This window comes from Carya illinoinensis, chromosome 5, assembly GCF_018687715.1.
Source record: "Carya illinoinensis cultivar Pawnee chromosome 5, C.illinoinensisPawnee_v1, whole genome shotgun sequence".
Taxonomy (NCBI): Eukaryota; Viridiplantae; Streptophyta; class Magnoliopsida; order Fagales; family Juglandaceae; genus Carya; species Carya illinoinensis.
Window position 1 is genome coordinate 13314976 of NC_056756.1, and position 26543 is coordinate 13341518.

Below are 26543 nucleotides of genomic sequence, written 5' to 3' on the forward strand. Positions count from 1 at the left end.
TATAAACAGCAGATTTTTTTGTAAAAAAACGAATTATATAAGATTTTATCAAACTATATCAAATAACAATAAATTCTGTAATTTATTGAAGATCAACCAATATCATGTTTTTATCTATAATTACTTTTCAATGATTACAAAATACCCATAGAGATTTTTATATCGAAACAATCACCTTTTTTTTATTTATTTAAATAATTTATGCTATTTGTAAGTTTGGTGTGTCACGCATCATTTATCGTGAAACTCACTATTTTCTTAAAAATAATATTAAAATATCACTAATTTTTTAAATAAGAGAAGTGTTATATATAAATAATACAAAATGATTACACAAAAGTAAACTTACAAACTGATGTAATTTCATATGATCCGTTACTTCTATTTTACTATAATAGCAACTTTACAATATATATAATGTAACACATCAAATCACATTATTTTATAAATTTACTTTTATGTAATTTTTTTTATAATTAAAATATTTTTTAATAAGTTAATATGATAGGCTTACGCATGAGCAATATGTTGAATGTGATAATGGATAAGGTCCTAAATATTAAAATGAGCATCAAATTTCAACGAGATAAGCATGATCATCATCTACTTTGTAATTAATCCACGTCACGTAAGTATAGTACTACATATGTCATACAATAATATTTTGTGGCTAGCAATGGATAACCAATCCATTTGGTTGTTCCATGAACATGCAACCCTACCAAGAACAATTAAACCCATGCATTGAATTTCTAATGGAAACCCTACTCATCAGCCTGTGCATGCCCGGCCTTTTAAGTTATCTGGTAATGTTATATTGGAACATCAGCGTACGTGCTAACTTCCATTAAATCAAACGTCAATGCTAGCTTAAATTACCTAAACCACACCCTACATGTTCTATCTCTTATAAGTAATTATATTAAATAAACAAATAAATAAATCTTTAGAATGGTGGGAGTTGTTGGACACATGCTTATATGCAGCAATTATATATATATAATAAAAAATTCTATACACTATATTATTATTTTATTTTCATATATATATATATATAATTTTATATATACAACAACTGATGATGAATAAATCACATCTTACTTAATAAGATAAGAATATGATGTATATCCTTACTCATATATATAGTATATAAAATCTGTGACGTTTACTATATATAGAGATTACTTCAACCAAGATATTTATGGCTATCCTTGATGCGATCATTATGTGATATCCTTTTCCATCTTCTTTTTACGGGCCGGCCGATCGAGCAGCTGGCATTCAAGGGGGATGAGCACGAAAAAGAGCATCCTTTAACCCCATCCGGACTTCATTTCTATTAAAAAAAAAGTTATGAAAGATTTATTTACCCACAAAAGTTTAAAAGATCATTTAACTCTCAAGAAACTACATTGATCTTATTTTGTTACTAAAGTTTCAAAAAAAAATTTATAACTTATCACAATTTTCTTTTCAAAATCATTCAAATATATAATTTTTTTAATTATTCAACTTTTTTATCTAATTATTATAATTTGTACAAATTTCAAAATAAAATATAAAAAATAATATTTTTTCAAACTTCCAAACAAAACAAAAAAAAAAAATTATAAAATTATATATTCAAACAATTTTGTAACTTTGTAATATTTTTATTTAACTTTTTTTCTCACATTTCTTAAAAATCTAATAAAATATCTTAATTCAAATCATTTTATTAATATTCACATAATTATAAAATATTTCAATTGTCCAAATAAGCCGTTTTGGATCTTTATCACACTCAGCATGCGCTTCTTTGGTTCATCAAGATTCAAGACAAAGAATTAGCCCCTCTAAACACTTTTTAATTTTAAATATTCAGCCTATTTATCTAATCATCATTACTTAGTCATTATAATTTTTTCAAACTCTCAAACAAAATATAAAAAAAAAAAATAGTACTATATTTTTAAATTTAAAAAAAAATAATATTCAAACAAAATTTTAACATTATCATATTTTTATTCAATTTTTTTCTCAATTACTTCTTAAAATCAATAAAATAATTTAACTCAAATCATTTATAAATATATTAAAATATTCTAAGTATCTAACGAGGGAACAAGATGTCAAGTTGAACTTAAAAGATTTTAGGGGCTAGCTTTAATAAAACAATAAAATACAAAAAGATCCATAAAATTTATGTTATTACATTTTATATATTAAAAAAAAAAAAACACTCAGTGCCCCCAAAATTTATTCTTTTATAAAAATCTTTTGGGGCCCCTGTCCTCTGATCTACATTCGTCACAGATTCCATGCATCTTCAATGAGTTTGAAGATAATAACACCTTGATTTCTTTTCATTTCTTCTTTTATTTTATTTTTTTTCCTCTATTCATAAATAGGTCAAGAATTTCGGAGCAATAAACTACACAATTAATGGTCGACAACCAACCCAACCTACCACCATTCGCGTGGCTCACCGGTATTGAATTGCCTGCTGGAGATCAAGTCTTGGTAGGGAAACCAAAGGATAATAATAAATTATTATTATAACAGTAATAAAAATAATAAAAACTATATAAATAATTATATCAGCTTTATAATATCATTTGTATGGATACCAAATGCAGTTATCAACCCGAGTTTAAAATTAAATTACTCACTCACCCGTATATATATATATATATTTGAAGGCGTGTACCAAATTAAAATACAGTACTTGGAATCCGAGCTTTTTTTTTTTTATTTAAAAAAAAAATGTTACGGCTAACTTGGACAGGTACCCAGATTTAAAAATTAGGTTACGATTAACCTGGTCTATCCGAGTTTCGAATTATAAAATTCTAGATTCTTTTGGGTTAACTTGGACAGGTACCCGGACAACATTGCATGCTCGGATTTGAGTTCGGGTAGCTGGATCCGTATTTGGATGATCATCACTACTAAAATGACCAAATTCAACAAAATTATATACTCGTTAAACTGCATTATGTATTTCTGACTTAGAATGATATACTGATGTGTATCCCGTGACTCCCTATAATAGTCAATATTGGGGCCTCGTAATGTTATCTTACTTTCTGGCTGATTAATCCAATAATCCAATAATCTTTCTAGAAAAAATTAAAATAAATAAATTACGAGAGTCCTTCATGCACGGCAACCTTGACTATCTTTCGTCAGTTTTAATAATAGCTATCAATCTGTCAACTCTTCTGTGATTTTGATAATGAGTTTCATGAACTTCTATATATTTAATTACGTATTTATTATATATATATATATATATAATTTGTGTACGTCTTTGGCCTGTCAAAGTTCTGGCATTTTTCTGTATGGCCTGTTCTCTTTGTCCAATTACACAAAAGGAGACAGTGGATCGAATTGATGCCAAAAATAAGTGTCACTGATGATGGATTGGATCAGGTAGCACGCAAGCAAAGGGCATATATGCAAGCAATTAAAATTGATCATATAAAAGTGTTTAATAATATTGATTAGTCAGAGATATTGGTTGGGGGTGTTTCAAAGAAAGGACAACCCTCCAATTAAGATCGACAATGCATCATACCTGTTAAGAAAATGACCCCCCAGCTAGTTTTTTATATTTTTATTTTCAGCCTCAATAATAATAATACATCATGACAAATACTGATCTTGTAATTTATTGGTCCGAAATATATTTTATATTCTTTAGGAATATTATGATCTGTTTGGTAGGGTTTTTATAAGATCATGATTGCTTTTAGGAAAAAAGTTTCTATTTCAAGAAATCTGTAAACTTGAGATTTTTTTTTTAAGCTTTTTTTAAAAAAAAAAATTATACTCATCATTCATATACCACATATTTGTTTTTATTATTTATATTTTAATTTTTTTTTAAGATTTACTACTCATCGTCTACGCATACACCACATATCACATACACACTTTTTATTTTTATATTTTTATTTTCTAGCTTTATTCCTATTAAATTAATTAAATTCTTCTTTTCATCATTTCTACACTACATTATAAAGAAAAAGGATAAAAATATAAGTGACATGTGATATAGAGATTATGAATAAAATTTTTTTTTTTTTAATAGATGTATGATGTAAAGATGATAAGTATTGAATAACTCTTTTAAGAAGATTGTTTGGTTACGAGGCCATTTAAAAAGTCGTTTTCTAACAAAATTTTCGAAAATCAATTGGTATGGAACAATAAAATGGAGAACATGATGTGGTGATGTATTAATATTGCTAGCTAAATAATTAACAAAAGTAATTAGACAGCTCAAAAAAATGGAAAATAAGATTTAATGCAGTATTTATATGAATAATATTATATATATAGTCGTAAAGTACATAAATATCGTGCAGTTATTTTAAAAATAGTAGGCTTTACTATTAAAAAAATATATCATGCTGAAAACGGCACCATTGACTCAGCTTCCGGCTGAATTACCGCCGACAATCATGCACCTCGGATGTATGTATTTTCTGAAAAATGACGGCAATTTAATTAACCCAGTCTTTGTAATATTGTCAATTACCTGGCTTTAATTCCCCTTCTGTTTTAGACCATGCCATCATGTTCTAGATCTCCACGACCAGCTCTTGTTGCTTGACATGCTATTTGGTCTTAAAGCTTTTGGTATATAATTAATTTCTTTTGTTAATGCTAGGTACATTAATCATTTGAGACATTTTTTTCGATTATTACTAAATTGTTGATGACTTTTCTTATACAAATGTTTGATTCGCCTTATATCAATATTATAACTTTTTTAGAAAAATCATCTTATAAATTAATATATCTTAATATGATATGTCAGATTGTATCATATTTTTTATTATAATATATATTTAATTTATCAAATCAAATCACATCATTGAAATACAAAATTTACTTCCACAATAATTCTTATTATAGATTTAATCATCTTCCTTTTTTTTTTTTTTTTTAAGAGAATGGAGCTGTAAATGAACTTGACCTCCAAACACCCTTGGTAAACGATAAAGACAAGATCAGGACACAAAGTTACGTGATCCTTATCACGATTAGGAGTTTGTTGACTGGATTTGGTGAATTATCCGTGCAATGAATATGACATTTAACTAAGATACAAAATTATATAAAAAGTAACAAAAATAATTTTTTTAATATAAAATAATTATTTTGACCAATCATATCAATAGAATACTCAACAAATATATAAAAGTGACTATATGTAACAAGACTCAAAAACTAAATATTATTAAGATTTGCAATAAACATCACGAGTCATATCTGTGTCTTATATTGTTATTGTTGTAGCATCTTAAAATTATATGTACAGTCACTTTTATATACTATTTATTCATTTATTAATGTAATTAGTTGTGTTACTTTTTTTTAATATAAAATAACTGTTTTGTCTAATCATATCAGTAATATACGCAAAGAGTTCAAATTATATATATCAAACCTGCAATTTTGTATATTTTATAAGAAAATTCATTTAAAGAAAATCGGTGCAAAACAAACAACTAATTTTGTACATCTTTAATTAGAACTCTGTAGCAAATTTAGCAAACGTTTTAATTGCAAGTTCTCGATCACGAAATAAATAAGGAAAGTAGTATAATTTGCATGTATAAATATTAAAAATAACATAGAAAAGTTAGCTTCTTGTCACGTGCAAGAAAGTATATTCTAAATCGTACAAATGATTTGACCAATAACGTCTTTCAAACACCAATTTAGCCAAAAAGAAAGAAAATAATAATAATAATAATTAACAATAATTCGGATAAGTATATTCCAAATCATGCTAAGGAATATCTACATAAACGTGCATTCTTCCCTTGTCTTCACTTATACCTAATATTGGGGAAAAAAACATTTGCAAATAATTCTTGTAGCTCAGCAAAATGCTCACCGCCTCTCCTAAAACTGATGATACCCTGTTACTAACGAACATTTTAAATTAAAAAATAAAAAAAATTATTAATTTAAAAAAATCTAACAATTAAATAAATATAAAATTAATATATAAATTTTCACAGAGTTTAGAAATAAGAATGAAACATTTTTACATGTCAACTTTTGATTACCTCGTGAAAAATTGATTTATTTGATATTAATGAAAATTTATATTTAATATTATTATTATCTTACTTACATCGTATTAAGTAAGATGAAATATATTTATTATCATTAAATTATTATTTATTATATATTTTTTTATTATCAAATTATGATAAATATGTCACATCATATAAGATATAAGTGAGATTATAGTGTGGTGTATAACATTACTCAACATCAATATTGCATGCTAGCAATTCAATAAAAATAAATAAAAATTGTTTCCATGTCAACATCATATGCCACGTGGCAATTAAGCTATTTAGTATTAAGACAGGAGATTGATACAGGTACTTAGATGATACCTTTGATTCTCAATATCGATATTGTAAAAGTATAAAAATGTAAAAAAAAAAAAAAAAAATGTAATCTCCATTCGTAAAAGGTACTGATAAAGTAACGTTGTTACGTATTACACTCTATTCGACTTTAATCTTATTTTATAAATATGATATTTTTTTTTATCACTATTATATCATCTTTTATTATTTTTAAAAAATAATTTAAATATTAACAGATAATTCAAATATTAATAATAATATAAAATTTTAATTGTTCATAATACTAAATCATTACGTGTTAATCATTTTTCTTAAAAAATGATAATTTTAATTATGAGTACGTATACAATATATATTTACTTTAAAAGAATAAAATAAATATAAAATTTATATAATAAATTAATTTTTTAATAATAAATTTTATTAATTTAAAAATAATTATATATTATTTATAGATTTTTGACGGCTATATATAATATTAATTTTATTTATAGGCGGCTTGATTAGACCAAAAGGCCAAAATCAATACTTACAAATATATATAAAAGAGCCGATCAATAACATATGGTAACGTGTCACCAAATGTATGGATGGATTCGAAAGGTTGAAATCCGTTGAATTATTTTTCATGATTAAAGTCATTCACTTGCCAAATTTGAAACCCCACCAATTACTCTCGATCATTGTGTATACGACGGGTCAAGATAATATTCGTTTTGGAAAGTCTTCAGACAATTTAATACTAAAAATATTATTTTAAAAAATTCTAAATAATAAATAAATAATTAATTAATAAAACACTTCAATATTGTGTTTGAAGATGTCAAATATGACATAATTTAAATAATTTTATCGATCAATTATTCAAGTGAATTGTAATTAATATGATTAAAATTAATATAAAATCCAAATTAAAAAAAAAAAAAAAGTTTTTACACGAATAACATATGATAAACGAGTCTCTCCGTAATAAATTGCACGTGATGACGTGATAACTAGTGTCGAGTTTGCGTGACCGCGGTAGAACCCATCCAATACGCTGCATTGCGCGTACATTTTTACAATTTTCCCCGCCATGACGGCGTAATATCTCCAATGCCCCATTCTTCACACTCTTTGCGTCTTTTGAATTTTCCCTTTTTTTGGTATTTTCACGAATTTAATTCATGTCAAATACCTGTATATTGTGATTTTCCAGCTAAAGTATTTATCTTCTGTATTTTATAAAATTATTATTAATATTGTAATATTGATCTGTTTCGTTTCTATTTCTGCTAGCTCCTTTTCTTTTCTGTTCTTCCATCAAGTTTCTTATGGCGAGAGCAAAGAATTTATTTCCCATCGGTACGAAGAGGCAGCGCTGTATTTATGAGCTACCAAGATTTCCCGCGAAACTGGTATTCTCTTTTGATCAGTCTTCCAGAAACCCATTTTGCCTTCTAGGTCTCTAGCCTCCTCTTTTTTCAATCATTTTTCAATTCTTCCTACGTCTCCTATTTGGTTTTCACATGGTAGGAATTGTATTTTATGGGGAGTAGTTTTGAGTTTGAAAGTGTCGCATTCTCAGTTCAAGCCAAGAGAGAGAATGCGCGTTAACGAATCGCGCCTCAGCAAAGTCAAAATACGAGATCCAAAACAAGTCTGCTTTCAAACCTTCCCTTTTCCATCATCCTTCGGAGGAAAGTTCAGACGTAGGAATCTTCGTACGTGTCCCTGGTCGTCTGGGATATATTACGTGCTCGTGGTGCGGCCTTTCATATAAATTGGCTGATTTACGAGGCTGTATGAGAGATTTTATGCTTCCGGGTGTTGTTGGTTTGGGGCGGAGATTACATTTGGTGTTAAGGATACGTGGAGTCGTACAAGTTACCCGTTTTGTCTGAACCCGTCTACTCTCTCTTCCATTAGAGACTCTCCCTTGTATTCCTTCCATTTTGCTTTGTTCTCTCAAAATATTTATTTTCTTTTTTTCTGGTGTGTTTTTCGGTCATATTTCTTTTCTAGTACTTGGTCGTCGGGGTCCTGGCGTGGAACTTTTTCTGGGTTCTGTTTTTTATAGACTGATATTGCTTTTTTTCCCCCCTTTCCCTTTCTGGGTTTTTGCGTTAAAAAATTGCGTCTTTTCGGGAGGATTGTACTAACTGGGTACTGCTTGTGGAATTTTTTTTTTTTTTCCTTTTTCTTTTGGGTTAAGTAAAGAAGCTGTATTATCCATAGAGGAAATACTCTTCTAGGGAGGGAATTTGTGGTCTTCTGACATTTTTGGGGTTTGGTGTTGGTATTTGTTACGATACTGGAAGTCGAAGAAGCTGAATTTAGCAGTGAGGGAATTTGGTTTGAAAGGAGCAAATTGTTATCCTTGCTCGTGGGCTCTGTGTTTCTCTGACATTGGTGTGGGAGCTGGTGAGAGCTTGCACTTCTAGTTGTAGAGAAATAAAGATGAGAGGGGGTAGAAGGAGAAAGCTGCATTTCAGCAAACTCTACTCATTCAGATGCGGGAAGGCATCTTTGAAGGATGATGACCATTCGCAGATTGGGGGTCCGGGGTTTTCCAGGGTCGTTTTTTGCAACGAACCGGACAGCTTTGAGGCCGGGATTCGAAAGTATGTGGGCAATTATGTTAGGACTACAAAGTATACCGTTGCCACTTTCTTGCCTAAGTCTTTGTTCGAGCAGTTTAGGAGGGTGGCTAACTTTTACTTCTTGGTTACTGGCATTTTGGCCTTCACCCCGCTCGCGCCTTATACAGCCGTTAGTGCTATCCTCCCTCTATTTGTCGTTATCGGAGCAACGATGGTGAAAGAGGGTATTGAAGACTGGCGGCGCAAGAAGCAGGTACCATTTTTGGCTCATCAAGTTTGTTTCTGTTGATTGATCTTCATATTGTGTTCAATTGCTTCAGGAGCTTTTCTTTCTCATTAAATTATATATGAAAATTTTCTTTGAAAACTGCGTATCGAGGAGTGTCCCGAGGCTGCGAGGGTATCAACGACTTTGATGGAAATTTTCGTGATAGTTACTATAAGGACTTGTAAGGAAAAGTCTAGATCTTTGTGAAATGTATGCTACTTTTATCATTACGATTGAGGCAAAGAACATTTATTTTAATCTTGTTTATAACACACCGCCGAGAGTATATGGATAACTTCAAGTCGTTTGTCTAGATTCATGGCGCATACGTTGCGTTAGTTAGGTGATGTGCAATTTGAAGAAGTATTAATATCACATGATCTGTGTAGGACGCTAATATTCTCTCCTTCATTGTTTATTTTTACGACCACATCTCGAAACTTGAATGATTTAAAAAAGGGTAAAAAAAGAGTTCGATAAAAAGAAAGAAAGCAACTTATGTTTCTCTGTTATTTGGACTCGCAAGATTATTGTGGATTCTTCTTCAATTTGCATGGTACTAAATATTGAACCACTATGTTATCTTCTCTTTGGTCACGGACCAAAATTCTGACAATGCGTCATTCTTTCTGGCAAGCTGTTAATCCAGGATATGTAATTTTGCAGGATATTGAGGTGAACAATAGAAAGGTTAAAGTGTATCAACGTGATGGAGTTTTTGATTATACTGAATGGAAGAACCTGAGAGTGGGAGATATAGTAAAGGTGGAGAAGGACGAATTCTTCCCGGCAGATCTTATCTTGCTTTCATCCAGTTATGATGATGCAATCTGCTATGTTGAGACCATGAACCTTGATGGGGAGACAAATTTAAAGCTAAAGCAAGCGTTGGAGGTTACTTCATTCTTACATGAGGACTCCAATTTCTTTGATTTTAAGGCTCTTGTTAAATGCGAAGATCCCAATGCAAATTTGTACTCTTTTATTGGAAGTATGGAGTTTGAAGAGCAACAATATCCTCTCTCTCCCCAACAACTTCTTCTTAGAGACTCTAAACTCCGAAATACAGAATACATATATGGTGCTGTTGTCTTCACTGGTTATGACACAAAGGTTATTCAAAATTCTACCGACCCCCCTTCAAAGAGAAGCAAAATTGAGAAGAAGATGGACAAAATTATCTACTTCTTGTTTTGTGTTCTATTTCTGATGGCATTCGTTGGATCTATTCTTTTTGGCATTGCAACTGAAGATGACTTGGAAAATGGGAGGTCAAAAAGGTGGTATCTTAGGCCAGATGATTCTACAGTTTTCTTTGATCCCAAACAAGCACCACTTGCAGCATTTTTGCACTTTCTGACAGCCATGATGTTATATGGTTACTTTATTCCAATCTCCTTATACGTGTCCATAGAAATTGTGAAAGTGCTTCAGACCATCTTCATCAATAAAGATATTCACATGTACTACGAAGAAGCTGACAAACCAGCACATGCCCGTACCTCAAATTTGAATGAGGAACTTGGCCAAGTTAACACGATACTGTCTGATAAGACCGGGACTTTGACGTGCAATTCAATGGAATTCATCAAGTGTTCTGTGGCTGGGACAGCTTATGGTCGTGGTGTTACAGAGGTTGAAAGGGCTATGGATGGAAGAGATGGCTCACCTTTGGTTAATGAAAAAGCAAATGAACACAAAAAGGATTCTACTGATTCAAAGTCACCCGTAAAAGGCTTTAACTTTAAAGATGAAAGAATCATGAATGGAAACTGGGTCAATGAGCCTCATGCAGAAGTCATTCAGAAATTTTTTCGGTTGTTGGCAATCTGTCATACTGCCATACCTGAAGTCGATGAAGAGACAGGGAAGGTTTCATATGAAGCTGAATCTCCGGATGAAGCAGCATTTGTGATTGCAGCAAGAGAACTTGGTTTTGAATTCTACAAGAGGACCCAGACAAGCATATCACTGCATGAGTTGGATCCTGTGTCTGGCAACAGAGTTGAAAGGTCAGTGTTTTTTCATTGCATGCCATATAATGTGAGAGGCTAGAATTAGTGTTTGCTATGCTATTTGATGCCATTTCCATGCATATGGATCCATCTGAATACCCCGTTCAGAGGGCCCATTTGTGATTTTGCACCTACTTGCTACTGAGCATATCCAGTTTTCACTACAGTGCCCAATGGAGAATAGATTGAGAGAGCAATGGCTGCTTATCTGACAGAGCTTCCTCTATGCTTATTTCTTGTGATTGCTTCCTCAAAAGATTTGAACTCAAAAAGTAATTTGTTAAAAACCTTCAAACCATTTAATTGCTCTTAGAACGAAAATAAAGCTGCTTTTGCATTAGTTAAATCTGTATTTATACCTTTTTCCCTCAATGTTTCTACCCTCTGAAGTTCCGTGGGGCCCTATGAAATGGTTTCCTTCAACCAATTTTGCTCATAACGTGCTGCCCTACATTCTGGTTGTGATTGTGATGTTCATCTCATTTCGGATGTAAATGCTAGAAAATGGAGTCAAATACTCCCTCCAGCCACTCTTCCTGTGGCTGCACAAACTTGTGCATGTGGGGCTACTTTCTTTAGTTTTGCCAATTCTTAAATTCTAAAGGACCAAATCTTCAATGAATAATTTCCTTTTGCAGGTCATGTAAACTTCTGAATGTTTTAGAATTTAACAGCTCAAGGAAGCGGATGTCTGTGATAATAAGAGACGAGGAAGGAAAAATATTCATACTTTGTAAAGGTGCTGACAGGTATGTGACCATCCTGAAACACCGTATGTGTCATTATCTCCTTTTATCACCCTAACTTATTTCCCATGCAGTGTCATGTTTGGAAGGCTTGCCAAGAATGGTAGGGAGTTTGAAGAGGAGACCAGGGAGCATGTTAACGAGTATGCTGATGCTGGTCTGAGGACTTTGCTACTTGCCTATCGTGAAGTTGGTGAAGAAGAGTACAAGGAGTTCAACGAGAAATTCAATGAGGCAAAAAACTCTGTCAGTGCAGATCGGGAAACGCTGATTGATGAAGTAGCAGACAATATTGAGAGGGATCTAACTCTTCTTGGTGCAACTGCTGTCGAGGACAAACTCCAAAATGGGGTGGGTTGAAAGCACTAATTTCTAATGAAAGTACCCCTTTTATTTTTTTATAAGTAAAATAAAAATGTATTGAAACAAATAAACAGGTGTTCCCAAGTACCCCTTTTCTTTTATAGAGTGTGGGATTTGGACATGATGTTTCTTCTGTTGTGCTCATCAGGTTCCTAATTGCATTGACAAGCTTGCCCAAGCAGGAATTAAAATTTGGGTTTTGACTGGAGACAAGATGGAGACTGCCATCAATATTGGGTATGGTTTCTGCTTTTGATTATAATATTGACTTTGAGGTGAGGCCTACTTCTCATACTATTTTTTGGAGATATTGACTTAAAGATACAAATTTGCAGTTTTGCTTGTAGTCTGCTTAGACAAGGAATGAAGCAGATTATAATCAATTTGGAGAGTCCCCAAATTCAAGCATTGGAAAGGGCAGGAGATAAGGCTGCCATTTCTAAGGTAAGTTCGTATTTCAGCCCTTGGTTCTCTTTTAGTCTCCTTTAAGTTAGTTTACTTTTCAAGGGTGGAACTTAGTTTTTTGTCAGAAAGTGATCTTGAATGATACAGGAGGCTTATGAGATACCATGAGCTTAATGTGACTCTGGCTGACCAAGTTCTGATGTGTTATATACAAGGAAATGCCAGACTTTGTCAACCTAAAAGATTTTTTGCTTCACTTTGAAGCCAACTGGATGCAAAGTGTATATTAGCCGATTGTAACATGGTGGTCGAACACATATCATGTTTTTCCTTTTCTCCCTTTTAGCCTATAGTATATATTTTCAAAGGCAGGCTACAGTCGATAAATCAACAAGAATCTTTTGCGTTTTCTCCCTTTTTAACCTTTATTTGGTAGTGCCTGATACATTTATTTTGTTGGGTCACCACTTTTATATTTTGGGGTGGTATTGCATTGCATTATTCTTGGTTTTTTTTGCTCCACTGAGTTTCTCTTTTCCTCCAATTTCATCTCCTCATGCATAAACAATAAACGGAGATGGTGCCGATTTGGCATTCTGTGTGGAAGTAGAAAGATTGATGTCTGAATCCCTATAGTTTATGATTGGACCTGTGTTATATGAAAATTCAATTCTGCAAAAAGAGATATGAAAAAGGTAATCTAGCAGATAAGGAATACAAAAGAATGCGAGTGTCGACAGAAAAACCTTCTTGCTTGGCTTAAGACTTTTGAACTGAGGTGTATATACTTTGTGCTTACCATGAGATCAATGAATTTGGTGCAAAGCTTTAAGGCTTCAGTTATTAATTCTGTCATACTTGGCAGAACTTGAGTTATGATATCTATAGATCAATGTGCATTAAATACTAATAAGATAGATCTGTTTCATTCTTTAGGCATCGAAGGAAAGTGTCCTCAGTCAGATTACTGAAGGGAAGGCTCAGCTTACTTCATCAAGTGGGGGATCTGACGCATTTGCTTTAATAATCGATGGGAAATCACTTACTTATGCTTTAGAGGATAATATGAACAAAATGTTTCTAGATCTTGCAATTCGTTGTGCATCTGTTATATGCTGCCGCTCATCACCCAAGCAGAAGGCACTGGTGGGTTTATATTTTTTCAGAGACTAAAATTTCTACGAGATCTTCTCTGGATCATCTTTTGTTTGTTTATTTATTTATTTAATACATAAATAGCATTTAGGAGTAACTTGTATTTCCTGATGAAAAAAGGTTACAAGGCTGGTTAAATCTGGAACGGGGAGAACAACTTTAGCAATTGGTGATGGTGCCAATGATGTGGGAATGCTTCAAGAAGCAGATATAGGGGTTGGAATCAGTGGTGTTGAAGGAATGCAGGTGCTCAAGAGATTGTTGTGCATTTTTTATTTTGAATAGGGTGGGAAACCTTTAGGTTTTATTGTTTTTTCTCATTCCTTGTAATCTCGTGTTTCAATTCAGGCAGTCATGTCAAGTGATGTTGCGATTGCTCAGTTTCGCTATCTGGAACGTTTGCTACTTGTGCATGGACATTGGTGTTACAGAAGGATCTCGTCAATGGTAATCCATTCTTATATTTGGATTTTGGCTCAAAATCTGGAAGAAGTGCCTTTTCTAAATTTTATCACAAGTTTAAACCTCCATGTGGCAATCTATTTACTTTCTTCATTCTTCAATTGGCAGATATGTTACTTCTTCTACAAAAATATTACATTTGGTTTCACTCTATTCTTATATGAGGCGTATGCATCATTCTCTGGGCAACCTGCGTACAATGATTGGTTTTTGTCGCTCTATAATGTGTTCTTCTCGTCAATTCCAGTGGTTGCTATGGGCATTTTTGCTCAGGATGTTTCTTCTAGGTATTGTCTCAAGGTATGTTAACAGTCAAGTATATGGATTCACTTACGTCCATTATAATGGTTAATGACAATATATCTCATGTGACCCATATATACATGATTAATGTGTGTGTAGGAAGTACCATAATCCATTTGGTGGTTTTTTATTTTTAGGGTGGGGGTATACCGGAAGGAAGTTGTAACATTTCGTTTTTGTGAGAAGGATTAGAACGTTAGAGATTTATCATTTTTCCCCCTTTAGCCACTAATTCCTCTTAAGACCCTCAGGATGGTGTGAAATATGTTTTCCAAGTATGGCGGCTTCAAGTTTTGTTCTTACATTGAGATCACTTGAAAAACCCCCTACCAATGCCATTGTTCGAACAGGCTATTGGTGGCTTTAAGAGCTATAAGTAATTTCAAGTGGCATGTAATGCTCTATGCCCATTTTATGGGACAATTAGATTACTTAGTGGAAAACTGAAGACTAAAGTATTACCAGAATTCACATGGTGGAGATGCCACCAGTGTTGTTGCATTATAATGTCTCAGAAGTAAAACCATTGAAAATTGTTGCAATAGGAGGTGCCTCTGGTGTTGAACAGCAAAACCGGCCTTAGTTATATCTGTAGCAACATATACTTAGCGTTGAATTATTACATTTTTTGTTTGTATGCCTTTGTGGTGAATATGCCTTCTTTTCCTTTGCAGTTTCCTTTGTTATACCAAGAAGGGGTGCAGAATGTCCTTTTCAGCTGGCGAAGAATACTTGGCTGGATGTTAAATGGGTTTTGCAGCGCCTTAATCATTTTCTTCTTCTGCACAAAAGCACTGGAGCTCCAGGCTTTCAATAATGATGGACAAACTGCTGGAAGGGATATTTTAGGGGGGACAATGTACACATGCATTGTTTGGGTCGTAAACTTGCAGATTGCACTTGCCGTTAGTTACTTCACCTTCGTGCAACATGTTGTCATCTGGGGTTCAATTGCTATCTGGTACCTTTTCCTCTTGGCATATGGAGCCATGTCTCCCACAACTTCAACCACTGCTTACAAACTCTTAATTGAAGACCTTGCCCCAGCTGCCTCTTTTTGGTTTGTCACTCTCGTTGTGGTGATCTCAACCCTAATACCATACTTTTTGTACTCAGCAATTCAGATGCGCTTCTTTCCAATGTACCATGAAATGATTCAGTGGATAAGGCATGATGGCCAATCAAACGATCCTGAGTATTGTGCTATGATGCGGCAGAAGTCGTTGCGGCCAACATCTGTAGGCTTCACAGCGCGCTTAGCAGCAAGGACTAAATAACCACCACAGGTGATATTTGTGAATTTGTTCCGGCATTGTTAGCTGTCAAAGAATGCAGGTCATAAACATCTTGCAGAAACTTTGAAATTTGCCTTCTGCGTGCAACTCCACTTGATATGAGCTATTTATTGGCTTACTAGCACTTCGATTTAAGGTACGCCGCAGAGATCACAGCTGCAAGATGACCCTGTACAGAAGAAGCATTACTCATCTGTAACATATCTTGGATGGATAAAATGGCCCCAAATATTGTCACAAAGTTTCTACTTCTGGCCACGTGAGGTTACATCTGTTGCTTAAACCATACGTTTTTGTATATAATTGTTGTAAGAAAATGTCATACAGAACGGAGCAAATTCAATGTAGGGTTGGATAGTGTTGCTCCTTGTTATATAAAGAGAAAGAAGCACCCTCGTTTTTCCTGTAATACTATTTTTTTAAGTTCTTAGAACATGTACTTCTGCTTCAGGAATCTGGTTTGTGCCATACGTAAATGCAGATACATTCATTTGTTCACGTTGCTTTCTGTTTCGAGAGTCCTTACTGCTCTGTAACTGAGGAACTTCCTTGAAATCCATGGACAAATCAATAGCATTACAATGAAGGACCTCTGCGCTATGCTATGCCTTCACCATATTTAGGCTTTGAGAACTGTCCATTTTGTCCATTTTGTTGCACTCTTCAATTGTCACCATATCTAGAAGATGTAGACCCAAATATAATTATTAACATATAATATTTATCCAATTAATAACTTGAATGAGGATTGGTATAAGTTACAAAGAAATTATAAAAATAATCTTACAAACTGACGTGGTTTCATGTGATTCATTAGATCTAATTTATAATAAAAGTAATTTTATAATGACCAAATAATATAAAGTCATATCAATTTGTAAGATTTATTTTGTATAATCCATCTGTGACAAAATATTTCTCATCTCAAATTTGCAGGAACTCCTACTGCTTTATCAAGTCATCATGTCGTGTTATGTGGACTTGGGCATAGGACATGGCAAAGGGCCATTGACTGATTTAAGTTTTGAGAACTTTTATTATTATCTCTTCTCTTTGTTATTTATTATGTGGCATGACCACTAAGTTTTCAAAATTCTTACTTAGCTCCCCAATTGAAAAGTAAGTAACAATTTTACCCCCTTTTAACATTCAATTCTTAATTATCTATTTTCATCCACTTTAATGATGAATAAATTACAATTTATATTTCAAAATGCGGGTAAGTGATGAGTTTTGATTATAAGTTGGGCCATAAAGCAAAATATATAATATTATGGGAGATATGTGTAGTTTTCCTTTTTGAATATTTTGTACAACACGTTTATGTATTTCCCTTTAATGATTTTTGGGGAATTAAGTGTTAAATGATACAAATATTACTGCCTAAAATCTCGTTGGCTCCCCTGTTATCAGGTCATCAATTTTCTTGACCTTCCGACGCTAGGTAGGTTGTCGGAAGGTGTCAGCTCTCACATATCATCTAATAAATTTATGAAAACCTGTATTTTTGATAAACAATCATCCGAGTCTAATCACTACGATCCTCTTTGTGAGGAGACACCCCTTCTACGATCCCATTTGTAAGTTCCTTATAGAAAATTGTCTCGTAGAATAAGAATATTTTTTTCAAAAACAAAAGTCCAAACATTGTTTTCATATTATCTTTTCAATTTTTTCCATAGTTTTAAGAGCATGCTTACTTATCACTATTTCTCGAGTTTTCTCAAAAGAAAAAGAAAACAACTTCAATCTAAACATTTTTCAATCTCAAGAAAGTATTCTACTTCAAATTTTCATCCAAACATTCCGCTAGATTTCCATGGAAAAATAATACAAAACAAATTTACAAAAACAAAAAATAAGTATATTAAAAAAAGTTATATTTAAAGAAATTTTCAACTTGAACCATTTTTATAAAATCCAATATAAATTATATTTAAAAAAAACTTTCATTTAAATTTTATAATCTACTTTCTCAAAATCCAAAATGCGTGTCAAGTTAAGGTCTTTTGACCATATAACAAAAAGCCTCGTCTCCAAATAGGAGAAGTAGGTTTGAATTTTCACCTCCTGTATAAAAATAAACAAACAACCAAACAAATAAACAAAAGCGTGTCAAGATTTTTCAAAAATTTCATACAATTCTTCAAATATTCTCAAGATTTTTATTACTAACCCTACAAAGAACATTAACGAGAATAATTAATTTTTACAGGAAATGTCTACAGAAACCTCTGATAGGGTAGATGTCAGATATTATGATGTTCATGAGCTGATCATTGGTTGTTCCACTCAATGAGATTAATTAATTAAACATAGAGAAAATGGTCAAGGTGACCAAGTCAAACCATCCATCATCTCTCACCCCAATCATGTTCCTATGCGACCGCGAGGCCAAGAAAATCGGAAGCGGACTTGGCCATGAGGGCCGTGAATTCGTTAAAGCTAATGACGCCGTCGCCATTGGTGTCGGCCTCGCGCATCATTTCGGAGAGCTCGCGGTACGTCAAAGGGTGACCCATTCTGGCCATGGAGCCGGCGAGTTCGGCCGTTGTGATGTAGCCGTTACCGTCGCGGTCGAAGGACCGGAAAACCTCCAGGAGCTGCTCCTGGTTGATGAGCACCTGATCGCTCATATCGGGCAAGATGGCCTGGACAAGCTCGTCGAACTCGACTGTGCCGTTGCCGTTGGCGTCCATGTTGGCCAGAAGGACGTGGAGCTGGTCGCCGGAGGGCTTGAGGCCGAGTGAACGAAGAAGGGCCGCCAATTCCAGCTGGGTAAGGCTGCCGTCGGAGTCCATGTCGAAGCGCATGAAGATTTCCTTGAGCTGCTTCAGCTGATCCGATTGGTGCTTGGCCATCGTAAAGATAATCGGAACAAAGAATTGGGGTTTGACTTTTCAATCTTGGACGCGTTGCGTAGTTATATTATGTGTCAGACCAGACAACTCGTTTCCAACTTTTGTACTATTTGATAAAGCTCTAAAATATGACATCATCCGAGGTAGAGCGACGATGCTTTAAATTGAAGGTATTTGCGTAAAATAATTTTTATTTTTTTATAATTTATTTTATAAAAATTCTCCACATTTAAAATATGAGTGTGTAAATAATTTTAAGTATCTTATTTTTCAAAGAACAATAATAGTTATAATCGTGAATATGTAAGTGTCATTAAATCATTTTGAAAAAAAGTAAATAAATCAGAGACATATGTGAAAGGAAATTAATTTTTTAACAGTGAACCTTATTGTTCTTCAAAACGACTGCATAACATTTGCATACTACACGACTATATGTAGTACTCTTATTTTAAAGATTTAAATTGATAAATATAAATGAATTTAAATATTTACGTGTGTGGATTAAATTCGTATGTCTAATATATGTGTATTATTTAATTAAATGTGAGAATGGACCAAACCGATCAATCCTTGAGATATTTAAGGACATAATAGGGATAGTAAAGTGCAAGGCTCGCCCACTAATCCTTTGGTGGTGTTGCATCACTTGGAAAAGGCTTTAGTCTTGGTGGACTCCCTTCATGTTTGATGTTCAAATGTGTCGATAAAAAAATAATAATTCTTATGAAGAGAGGGAGTGACGAGAGTCGCCAAAAAGCATTTGGTACTTGCAAACTGAGAGTATTTTGGTTGTTGTAGTCAGTTAATGTGGCCTGTCCAAAGCAGAGAACACACACTCTTAAGACAATCGCTTGACAGAACCGAACTCAGGATATCCTTACCATAAATTCAGTTGCTGATTAAGATGTTCTGCGTTTGTCTTATGGTTGGTGCTGCAAGGTTCATTTTCCCAGCATGAAACTGAAAAGCTTCTAAGTACGATTCAAATGTTGATTTATGAAAGGGGTAATCAATATCAGAGAAGAATCAAACAGCATCCCAATTGTTATGCAAGTCTCCGATGAGAAAACTGAAAAATAGCTTTATTAACACTAACCGTGGAAACAGATTTCCATCTCTGATCATACAAAAAATACAGAAGTACAAAAGCCTCATACGTATTGGAGCTAAAAAAGAACCTAGCTTCAAGAATCAAGGGGTTTCAGTCTCTACAGCTGATGATGTCTATTGATTGATGGGCGATAAGTACACTCTCTCGGTTGAGCCAGACTCCAATTAAATAAACTTGAACAAGCCTCCAACCCGGCTTGGCAAGCCCTCCTGGTTTAATTTTATAATCCCTCTCAATATTTACCACATCCTCTTAACTATCCAGGCTACTCTGGCTAAAAAAATCTGTACTGTAATTTTGACTGCCAAATGCCATTCTCTGGAACAATCTAATTTCCGCAGACTGTTGTGCAGAGTTAAATACCTCACTTTCCCCCACTCTCATTCCGTTGGTTAGATCGGAAGTAGCAAAACCATCAAAGGCTCTAACCACCTGAGAAGAATAAGAATGCCAAGAAAGATGATTTCCATGCATCTGTTTTTCAATACCAGGAATGAGAATAGTAAAGGAAATATTTTCAGATGTTTGCATCAGCAAATTTCATTACCTGTCCCATTCGTGGCCTCTTGGTAGCTGAATGTCGTACACAAGCAGCAGCTACCTCAATCATATGGAACATTTCACTCTCAACATAGTTCATGTTGAGCCTTGGATCTGCCAAATCTGTAAATTCCTCATTATCAAGTGCATGACTTAGCAAAGGTCGGGCCTGAAATATAAAGTGCTTTTTGCTCAGGAAAGTTTGGCTGTAAAATATTACAATGTGGCTGATGCACACAGTGGCGAAGCCAGAATTTTGATCTACAGGACTTATGAAAAAAGAAAATTTATTAAAATATTAAAGAATATAGCTAATGAAATAAAATAAAAAAACTCACAAAATTCATTATTACTTAAACTATATAAACATAATTTGTAATTTATTTTTCACTCGCAGTGTAAATTTGTTTTCTGCTCTGACACAATCTCATTAAGAATTTGACAAAGGTTCGATAGAACAATCATTCTCTATATCTCAGGTAATTACAGTAATATATTTCATATAAACCCCTAGGGGTTCACTCAAGTAGTAAGGGCGTTGGTCTCGGTGGTATGCTCCCTCCAGGTCTAAAGGTTTGAACCCACAAGTGCAAACAATTTCTAGAGGCCACATCCCATAAATGAAAAACCAATGATTTACCTAATCTTTGCGATTGAGACACGTTACACAAATCCAGGGTTTAACCTAATAAAAGATATGTTGCATTTCCACGGTCTCTCAGATTCCCCGTCATTAAAACAATATATTTCTTACAACTAATATATAAAATATATATAGTTATTGACACATTAAGTTGAAAACTTTGAAAAGTTTATATATTTAAAAATAACAAGTTCAGATGCGTTGGTATTCAGCCGTGGAAGAAAACTTGGACCATATTGAGGGAATATGTTACCCATTCAACTAGACTCTCATCTCCCAAGGGTTGGGCTGTGTCCACAGGCTTCCTTCCAGTAATGAGTTCCAGCAGCACAACTCCAAAGGAGTATACATCAGATTTATCAGTCAGTTTTCCACTTGACGCATATTCAGGGGCCATATATCTGAAACCAATAAATAAATACAATCAACATATACTGCATCTGAAAAAACAAATGTTTTCCTGAAGCAGGTTTACTTTAACTAGTAGATGCCCCCAGCCCTTTATGGTCACATGGACTTATAAATATAAATGGTCTGCTTACCCAAAAGTTCCCATGACACGGGTGGTTATATGTGTGTCTGCATCAAGAGCTAATTTGGCAAGCCCAAAGTCTGAAACCTGTAAAGTAAAAAATAGAAAATATAGTCTTCAGATTTACACAGAAGAATATTTCTCAATCTAGCTTGAGAAAAAATAGTGCATACCTGAGCTTCGAAATTGTTATTTAAAAGGATATTTGATGACTTAATATCCCTGTGAATAATACGAGGATGACCTGCCGTATGTACAAAATAAACAACCTCAACAACAGATATGGCAATAAAACAGAATTTGGTTAATAAAAACCTTCTTTTCAACCATCTCTAGTGCTAAAGCTTGTGCATTTGTCAAGGTAATATCGTATGGTTATCATGTTTTAATTATCAATAGTTTGGTTGTATAACTATACAAGTCAAGCCCACGTTCTGTGTATGCTTCTGAAAAGATAATTCCCCAAAACCTTGGAGGAATATTGAAAATTGGAAACTTTATCCCAAGATCATAGTGACTTCTAGAATTGATATATAGATAACTGGGAATAGCATACTCTTGTTTGTCAACCAATATTAGAGAAAAAGCAATCGTCATTTTGGAACTAACAATAAGAAGGCCACAAATCCTTCCATCCCCCACCCCTCCCAATCTTCTTTTATTTGCCTGGATTATATTCATTGGAGAATGTCCTTCCTCATTATAGTAGTACGTATGTATTCTTATGTTTGAACAAATGTACTGAAGCGTGCCCAATATGCCATTGTTCCAAACATCAGAGCCCAATCATTTCCTGGGACTGTATCTGGAAAGGCTGCAACTTATAGATCTTGCTATAGAACCAACATAACAATACAAAAGGGTCCTTGTGTAATGGGACCAGTGTGAAGGTGAACATTATCTATCAAAATCTAGAAAAAAGTACAGATAATTACAATCCTCATGGAGATATGCGATTCCACGAGCTGCACCAGCAGCAACCTTAATACGCGTTGCCCAGTCCAGAGCCGGCCTGCCTTCATCTACAAAATGAGAGGGCAAAGCAAACGATCAGTAACCCATTATCAGAAAAAAAGTGCTTCAGCTTAGAAATGGATTTACCATGAAGATGGAAATAAAGGGTATTGTTTGGAACATAGTCATAGACAAGCAGCCTTCGTTTCTCAGAAATGCAGTAGCCAACTAATGAAACCAAATGACGGTGGTGTATCCGACTGATAGTCTCAACTTCAGCCTTAAATTCTCGCTCACCCTGTCCCCCACCAATTTTTAGCTGTTTTACTGCTACCTCCCTCCCGTCTGGTAGGTTTCCTTTATACACAGAACCAAATCCACCTTCACCCAGTAGATTCTGATTTGAAAACCCATTTGTGGCCTTGAATAGTTCTTCATATGTAAACCATAACCTTGAATTGCCTAATCCACCTGGTTCTGGGGGAGAATACACAAAATCGCTGCCTGAACCACTTTGTACAAGGGGAGCTGAAGAATGTGTCTTTGTAATGGTTGAATCTGGACAAGTTATACAACTTCTTAATTCACTTAATGCCTTCACAATCAAAATCATGTAGTTCCATATTGTTTGAAAGAACCAAAATGAACTAATTCCAATCTAAAGATTATAGGTCTCCAATAACTTTTAACTGCAGTCTGACCTAAATATAAGGTTTGACTATGAGTTTCACCCAACTTTGTTCCTTGCATCAATTTCATCCCTGAACATTTAATTGTGTCAACTTCGTTACCGCATTTCCTAGATCATGTCAATGTTATCTTTGCTGTCAGCTGGAGGATGGAAATTGCTGACACGACTCACAGAAATTGTCCAAGCCATTGCTAACATGGAATTATATCACACCATTTAGATTCTGGAGGTAACAAGATCAATTTGATGAAAGTTCCGCAAGAAACAGTGATGGAAGAAAAGATCAAGTTCATGTGAAGGCTTTGAAGGTCAGTAATGGAAAGAAAGTAAGAGGGAAATGCATGCATTATATGATATAAGAATCCATGTCGAAAAAAGTGATGACTTGGAAAATTCCATGAAACATGTAAGCAATTCCTGTGCTCCAGGAGACGGTTAAGGAAATATTGACATGTTTGACCAAATACGAGGACGAAATCGATACAACTAAATATTCAGCTAGAAAATTGACAAAACAACCAAGGTTGGAGGATAAAAGTAGAAGTTTGGTTATGACTCCTCTAATAAAAAGGCTCATATGAACCAATCTCTGTGTAGAATATTTCAACCTCTTGATTTTGTTGCAAAAACATAGATTTCCCTTAAGACCTTCCGTATTCTGCATATCCTATATACATATTACCCCAGATCATCATTGATAAAGAATCAAAGATGGAAGCTAGAACAATATCAAATACCAGCAAAACCCTGAGTATTATTATAAAATTCTTACAAATTCATTCTCTACTCCAAACTCTCAAACCTACACACTCTATCTCCATGCACTTGTTAACCTTTTTTTTTTTTAATCAAAATGAAGCATAATCCTGACATTTTGTTGAACGAAAAGGACAGAATTTTACTTTCATTCTCTGTTAAAAAAATCATCTTGGACTAATGCGGAACTGTGCATATTTCATCTAGGTGCACACATTTTATACTATTCTTTTCTCTCAGAGAGAGAGAGAGAGAGGAACTAGGAAAAAAAGAGCAAAAAATGACTCAACTTCTCATAATTTAACCAAAAATTTTCAATTAAATGAAAAATACATTTTGATACTAAGACAGCTGTCTAAATTCACGGTACTATCCAGCCATAATCCTACACAGAGGAAGACAGAACATCTAAGAAGTGGTACAAAATGGTAGTTCAACCGAATATCTAGGGCATCAGTATCCCGTATAGATACAACAGGCAAGAAAGGAAAAACTGGACGGCTAAGCCAATTACATTTAAAACATTATTTATTAACATGTACCTGATTTTGCAGAGGAGACCAGAGGGGATGGCACGATATAGCCGCCAAGTCCGGAATATTGTTTTCTTTTCTTCCTCATGCACCAGACAGCCACTCCAATGAGACTAAGCACTATGATTCCCACCGCTACACCAATAGCCACTATGCCAGTGGTACTAATGCTTCCACTACCAGTGGAGTTTGATTTTTCCACTCCATTAGGACTAGTACTGTTAGTCTCTGAATCATTTGATGGTGGGATTGGACTGTTAACAGGAGATGGGGAAGAAACAAATGCAAGAGGAGGTGGTGCCGTGGGTGGTGGGGGTGATGATTTTGGACGAGAACTCGATGGAGGAGTTTGATCAGAAACGGTTGGAGGAGGAGTAAGCCCAGCCGGTGGAGGTGCATTACCCGAGGGTCTTGATGCTGGTGGCGGAGGTGAATTTTTGGGTGGCCTGGATGGTGGTGGTGGTGGTGGTGGATTTTGAGGGGGCTTTGATGGTGGTGGTGGTGGTGGTGGTGGATTTTGAGGGGGCTTTGATGGTGGTGGAGGTGACTTCACCGGTGGTGCTGATGAAGGAGGAGGTGAGATTGGGGGGCTAGGTTCTTCAGGTGGTGGAGGAGAACTTTTTGGAGGACTTGATGGTGTTGGTGGTGGTGGAGAAGTGGGACTTGATGGAGGTGGATCAGATTGAGGAGCAGGAGGAGGAGGAGGAGGAGGTGATGTTTTAGGTGCCAATGGAGGTGAAGTCTCAGAAGGTGGGGATGATGATGTAGGTGGATCAGATTGAGGAGGAGGAGGAGGAGGTGATGTAGGTGCCAATGGGGGTGAAGTCCGAGGAGCTGGGGGTGGTGGGGCCCGTTGGGGTGATGCTGTGAGCGGAGGGGGTGAAGGTGAAGGGTTAGGGTCCGGTGGATCAGCAGTGTTCTGAGAAGGTGGGGAAGTTGTAGTGGGGACTGGAGGAGAAGCAGTTTGTGGGGGTGGACTAGTGCTGGAGGATGGTTGTGATGGTGACGAAGTGGTGGGGGGCGGTGGAGAACTGGTGGAAGGAGATATAGTGGTAGAAGGTGGTGGCACGGTAGAGGGAGATGAATCCGGAGATGGCACTGTGCTTGCCATCTAAATCTCTCGTATTTCGAAATCGTTCATGAATTCACAAAATCCACTTAATTCTCACTCAAAAGCTAAACTTTGATCCAACCTCAGCGATTAATTTCCAATCTTACGCCAAACCCGAGTTTCATAACTTGAAGAAATTTTCAAATCACCGAACTTTTACCAACCAGACCCCAAAGACCACGCACTCTCCACTCTCAGCTCATAAACCTCGTCCACTGCAAAACCCAACATGTCTGGCTAGGTTTTGAGCACAAGTCCGATTACCAATCACTTCTAAAAGCAAAACCAGTCGGCCTATTACTTCCAAAAGCAAAATCCGGATCGTCAAGGAGTGTTTTTGAGCAAGAACCCAGATCAATGAACTCAAAAAAGTAAACGATATTCTATAAAAAAATAATCGTAATGAACTGATTTAACTTCAAAAAAAAACAAAGAAGAAGAAAAAAATGATTATACCTACACCTAAGGTTTATCTATGAACACACGAAATAACGAAAATTAACGGAGCAAATGTAGCAACTTCCATTCCGTTTGAATTGTCTAGAAAGACGAATAACACCAAAAACCTCACCTTTCTTTCCAGAATGTCAGAAGTCTATTATCTCTTCAGCTATTGAATTCCTAACTGCATTTTGCTTTAATTCGCGGTCAATCTTCAACCTTCAAAACCTCTCTCTGTCCCTCTCCTGCATGGATAAACGGACGGCACGACACGGAGACAGATTGTGGGGTCTCAAATCAAGGATAGCGACCCAAAGAAACAGTAGAATCTCTATTCACATATGAACCATTGAATAAAGTCGCTACAAATCATTCTCGCATTATTTATTA

At 34.8% G+C, this 26543-nt stretch overlaps 3 protein-coding genes across 5 annotated transcripts; 1 reads left to right on the forward strand and 2 right to left on the reverse strand.

Annotated features, from left to right (window-relative positions):
• The first annotated feature begins 7508 nt into the window (after window positions 1-7508).
• LOC122309398 (putative phospholipid-transporting ATPase 9) lies at window positions 7509-16475 on the forward strand. 2 transcript variants are annotated; one of them, XM_043122880.1, is made up of 12 exons: window positions 7509-9218; window positions 9900-11245; window positions 11887-11997; window positions 12069-12345; window positions 12506-12594; window positions 12693-12801; window positions 13699-13908; window positions 14038-14163; window positions 14266-14364; window positions 14488-14679; window positions 15357-15643; window positions 15799-16475. In XM_043122880.1, exons 1-12 carry the CDS (start codon window positions 8823-8825, stop codon window positions 15830-15832), a joined length of 3276 nt encoding a protein of 1091 aa, XP_042978814.1. In that variant the 5' UTR covers window positions 7509-8822; the 3' UTR covers window positions 15833-16475. The 2 variants fall into 2 exon arrangements, with proteins under 2 accessions (XP_042978814.1, XP_042978813.1); XM_043122879.1 differs by having other exon boundaries at window positions 7512-9218; window positions 15357-16475.
• A 1603-nt stretch (window positions 16476-18078) lies between these two features.
• LOC122309399 (probable calcium-binding protein CML16) lies at window positions 18079-18952 on the reverse strand. The gene has a single exon (XM_043122881.1). It carries the CDS (start codon window positions 18836-18838, stop codon window positions 18356-18358), a length of 483 nt encoding a protein of 160 aa, XP_042978815.1. The 5' UTR covers window positions 18839-18952; the 3' UTR covers window positions 18079-18355.
• A 950-nt stretch (window positions 18953-19902) lies between these two features.
• Window positions 19903-26543, reverse strand: LOC122310531 (proline-rich receptor-like protein kinase PERK9). 2 transcript variants are annotated; one of them, XM_043124484.1, is made up of 9 exons: window positions 26284-26543; window positions 24611-26006; window positions 22769-23179; window positions 22603-22689; window positions 21841-21911; window positions 21678-21754; window positions 21389-21536; window positions 20500-20661; window positions 19903-20384 (listed from the first exon to the last, which is right to left on the reverse strand). In XM_043124484.1, exons 2-9 carry the CDS (start codon window positions 25710-25712, stop codon window positions 20205-20207), a joined length of 2238 nt encoding a protein of 745 aa, XP_042980418.1. In that variant the 5' UTR covers window positions 25713-26006; window positions 26284-26543; the 3' UTR covers window positions 19903-20204. The 2 variants fall into 2 exon arrangements, with proteins under 2 accessions (XP_042980418.1, XP_042980419.1); XM_043124485.1 differs by having other exon boundaries at window positions 24611-26012.